Raw genomic sequence first — 4,150 nt, 5'->3', positions numbered from 1 at the left:
ACTGCAGTGCCTCAGAGTGCAGTTCCCAAGGAGGCTTCAAGGCAAAAGGCCCCTTGCACAGCAGACAGGTAAACGACCACTTCTACTGGTCTATAAGTACTGCCTACAAATGTCCAGTCAACCAGTATTAAAAGTGCTAGGATGTTTTATCTTTCACTGTAATTTTTAGCTTAGTTATAATATGGATAGAGAGGGTGGGGGAAAAAACACTTGTCCCTTTCACGCTCTCTCGGGGGTGAGGGGCAAGACTATGCATTTTTTAGAACAGGTATGATGATGGTCCAAAATTGTTTGGGTCACCAGTTGTTGTTGTTTTTTTTTTAAAGGAAGAATTACATGCTCACACACACACGCACCTATGCACCCAGAAACACACACACTTATTCAGACCTAAAAGGCAATGGTGTAAGACTTGTCCGAAACATCTTGGTATAGAGCTTGACCGAAGAAGAGCAACTGTTTCTTGTTTTGTCGATGCAAAAACACAATTGACTGTTTCGGGATTTCTGTTTTCAAGAAACACACTCTGTTTGGTTAAAAAAAAAAAAAGGAAAAGAAAACGATGACGTTTCTAATGAGGCAGGTTTAATTGCATTTGTTTGTTTCAAACTGATTGGGAACATTTTGTTAAGCTTTTCGTTGTTGTCGGTCGGGTGGGGGTAATTGTTATCCTCAAAAGATTTTTGCAAGGTATTTCAGCTTGTGTTGCACTGTGTCTGTTGGCAAGCAATCAGGAAAGTCTTCCTCTCTCTCTCTTTTTTTTTGGAGCTGCAGTGATTTCTGTTGTACAGTAGTAAAGTTGTGTGTCGATTAGAGGAGGGTTTTTATTTGCGTGTGTTTCTTTTCTTTTTCTTTTTGAAAAAAAAAATGGCCAAAGTACACTTTTGAAATGAATGCATTGCTTTGAATAATATAAAATAATAAAAACATGAATTATGCAGGAGAAAAAAAAACCACCACCATCCCATTGTAAATATTTTCTCATATTAGTAACGAACAAGCGATCTGCCATAACTCATTTTAAAGCTGTGAAATTTGCCACGGGAGGTCGGGCAACTCGTTATTTCAACCAAATCCAATATTAAGGTTTGTTTGTTTTCCCCTCCTTTCTTTGGGTCGAATGATTCCTTGCTAATAAAGATTTAACTACGGTGCTGTCTAATTCATTTCACTGGGTGCTTGTCTTTTGCCACTAAATTAGAGTGTCAGAACGAGCCTGTAGATGGCACTAGGAGACCATGCGGGTTGCGCTGGCCTGCTGCCAATCCTGCAGTAGATAAGAAATTGGGGGAGGGAAGGTTCAAGCTGGTACTACAGCCAAAGAAACCTTTTATTTAATGATGGTTGTGCCGAAGCGACCCATAGTTAAGCCTCTGTGTGTGTGTGTTGTGGGGTTTTTTCTCCCCCGCAGTCGCCCCTTAGAGCTTAGTTTCCATTCCCTCCGTTGTCTAAGGATTTGAGTATCAAGCCCCACGTCACAGCTGGTAGGGTAGTCTCTGGAGTTATGGCAGTTTGTTCGGATTGATGGTGGGTTTCCTTGGCATGGGGGTGGGGGGAGGGCGAGACCCATCTCTAAAAGGATGGTGCTATTAAAGATGGTGACTGACCATTCCGGTATCCGAGGCTGTTGGTAATTTCCCTCAGAACTGCATGGTGGCTTTTGGAGATCTGTCTGATAACAAGGCACTGTGTTTAAAGCTCACACTTAGGAGGTATCTGGTCGAAGTAAATGTCCCCAGAACACTCCATAAGCTTGTTAAAAGGCATTGGGGGGGGGAGTATCCTTCCCACATAAGCGCTCCTTCATAAGTAATTTGAAGCACTCCAGCCTCCCAAAATAACATTTGGCAGGTGTTGGGGCGCTTCAGTCCAGCTCACTTAATGAGAAAAGGGAAACCCACTGGCTGTTAAAACCGCTCTTTAACCAGCAGGACTAGAAATTAGAGGCCGCTCTGCCCAAGTCTTTCTGTCTTGGGTGAAGCACCCCCCCCTCCACCCATGGCCCCAGGTCTTCTGTCGTTGTTTTGACGTTGAACGTTTCTGTTCCCCTTTAGTTATCACTTCCCGGGTTCTGTTACAAGAACGGGTCTTAAATCCTTTGAGGAGTATCAAATGGGAATTAAAATCGCAAACACAAGAAACAACAACAACCAAAAAACCTGATATACCTGGCTGAACATGTAAGCATCACTCAAGAGGGTGGATGGTGGGGAGACATAAACACAGGGTTTGCCTATAAATCTTACTTGTGTGTGTGTGTGTGTGTGTGTGTGTGAGGGAGAGAGAGAGAGACCATGCTATAGATAAACTTCTTTTTACTAGCCTGGCAGGATTGCAGAAGACACAGAGTTCTTTCCTTGCCAACCAGAATAGCCTAATATCATCTCAACCAGTAGAGTCTTGTCTGTTTTACTTTGATATTGACAAGTCAACTGCTCTCATTATCCACTGGAAAGATGACTGCCGATCTTGGCTAGGGCTTAGTGGTGAAAGAACTTGCATTCTGTTGTCTGAGAGCTATTAATAATGAATCAAATACATTAGTTGTGGTACATTTTCCGGCCTATATAGCCGTGGTCTTGCCATTGTGGTACCTGACGTTTCGCCAGCAGCTGTCTTTGACACAGAGAGTACTCCATCTTTCTGTGTTTTCCCTCTGAGGATGCCAGTCACAGCTGCTGGCGAAATGTCAGGTACCACAGTGCCAAGACCATGGCCATACAGCCCGGACAATCTGTGACAACTAATGAACTCCGGCCATGAAAGCTTTCAGCAACATAAATCAAATGCATTCTCATTGATATAAAGATCCCCTGTCTTTAAATACAAAAACACAAAAGCACCCAGTTATGGAAGGTGGCGCTGATGGCAGAGACCACATTTCATGTTGCCTTCGTTTCCCTGACGCTTGTCATTTACTGTTAAACCACAGGCATTAAACCTGCAGTGTAGATACACTTATTGGGAAATGCATTCTCTAGAACAGGGGTCCCCAATATGGTGCACACTTGACACTTTTCCCACCACCCACTAAGTGTTTTTAGAAAGTGGGTGTGGCCTGGTTGGAGTGGCTGTCCTGCAGGGTTTCCGATTGGCCACTGGAGATCTGATTGACTATGCAAATTAATGTTGTTACGGGGGCAGCTGCCGCCACAGTGTGCATCTTTCCCCCAGTGCATTTTTTAAAAAAAATTCTCTTGTCCCCTGCACTTCGGCTTCCTTTGTGTGTGGCGCCGCCTCTCACAGTGGCTATTTTGTGACCACCTGGTGTCAGGATTCCAGTGGTATCTGCAGGATGGAAAAGGTTGGGGACCCCTGATCTAGAGGCTGTTTATGTATTGGGGCCCCAGGTAGAGGGGGTCGAATATTTGGATTTTTTTTTTTAAAAAAAGGAAAGATTTTGCCTGGAATAAATTAACTTTTGATACTGGAGTTGCAGTATGATAGGAAGGGACACTCTCCACGAGTAAGTTCTCACGCAGACTCAACTGAAATGTTCCGAAAGACTTTCCCATTTCTGTTCAGTTTAGATTCAGGTGGGGCATCCATGTTGGCCCTGAAGCAACAGAACCAAGTCGGAGTCCAGTGGCACCTTTAAGGCCCACAAAGTTTTATTCTGGGTATTAGCTTTCATGTACATGTATGCTTATACCCAGAATTAAACTTTGTTGGTCTTAAAGGTGCCACAGGACTGAAAGGTTGTTCTGTTCAGTTTAGCGAAGTTTGTCCTGGGTAACTTCCCAGGAGTGGTGTCCAGTAAAAGTCAAGACGGGTGAGTTGCTCGTTGTGTTCTGAGGTTCCAAAATGTCATGCTGAGAGTTGTTCTACAGGCAGCATCTGTTTTTGACATTGTTCCCTTAAATATGCCGCATTAATCTAGTGGAAAGTTCTCCGGAGTGAGCCCTGCTGAAGAACGTAAGAGCGCTGTCTGTTGTGTTCTCAGGTAGCTCTCATTCATTTCAGTGGGAGGTACGAAGTTACATCCTGTCTTGGCTTCCTTACCAAATGGTTGAGTTGGTTCTGTTAAAATAACAGAGCAGTCAAACACACACTTCTTTTAGATGCAAAAAATCAACAGACCTTTTACTGGGATAAGTTCAATGACGCATTGAACAACATCACCCAGTTCAAGGAAACAATGCCATAAAAA

The 4,150-nt window shown here is 43.6% G+C and overlaps 1 protein-coding gene across 1 annotated transcript in view; it reads left to right on the top strand.

Annotated features, from left to right (window-relative positions):
- The window catches only part of PCDH9 (protocadherin 9), a 3,151-nt gene extending 3,020 nt beyond the window's left edge, over positions 1–131 (top strand). Inside the window, exon 2 of the mRNA XM_015413857.1 lies at positions 4–131. Within this exon, the coding sequence (XP_015269343.1) occupies positions 4–131 (128 nt within the window). The remainder of the gene's footprint in view (positions 1–3) is intronic.
- Positions 132–4,150: the final 4,019 nt, after the last annotated feature.

The sequence above is a fragment of the Gekko japonicus genome, unplaced genomic scaffold (genome assembly GCF_001447785.1).
Source record: "Gekko japonicus isolate JY-2015 unplaced genomic scaffold, Gekko_japonicus_V1.1 scaffold1141, whole genome shotgun sequence".
Classification (NCBI taxonomy): Eukaryota; Metazoa; Chordata; class Lepidosauria; order Squamata; family Gekkonidae; genus Gekko; species Gekko japonicus.
Note: the sequence above shows the minus strand (reverse complement) of the source record. Positions and strands in the feature narration are given on the sequence as shown.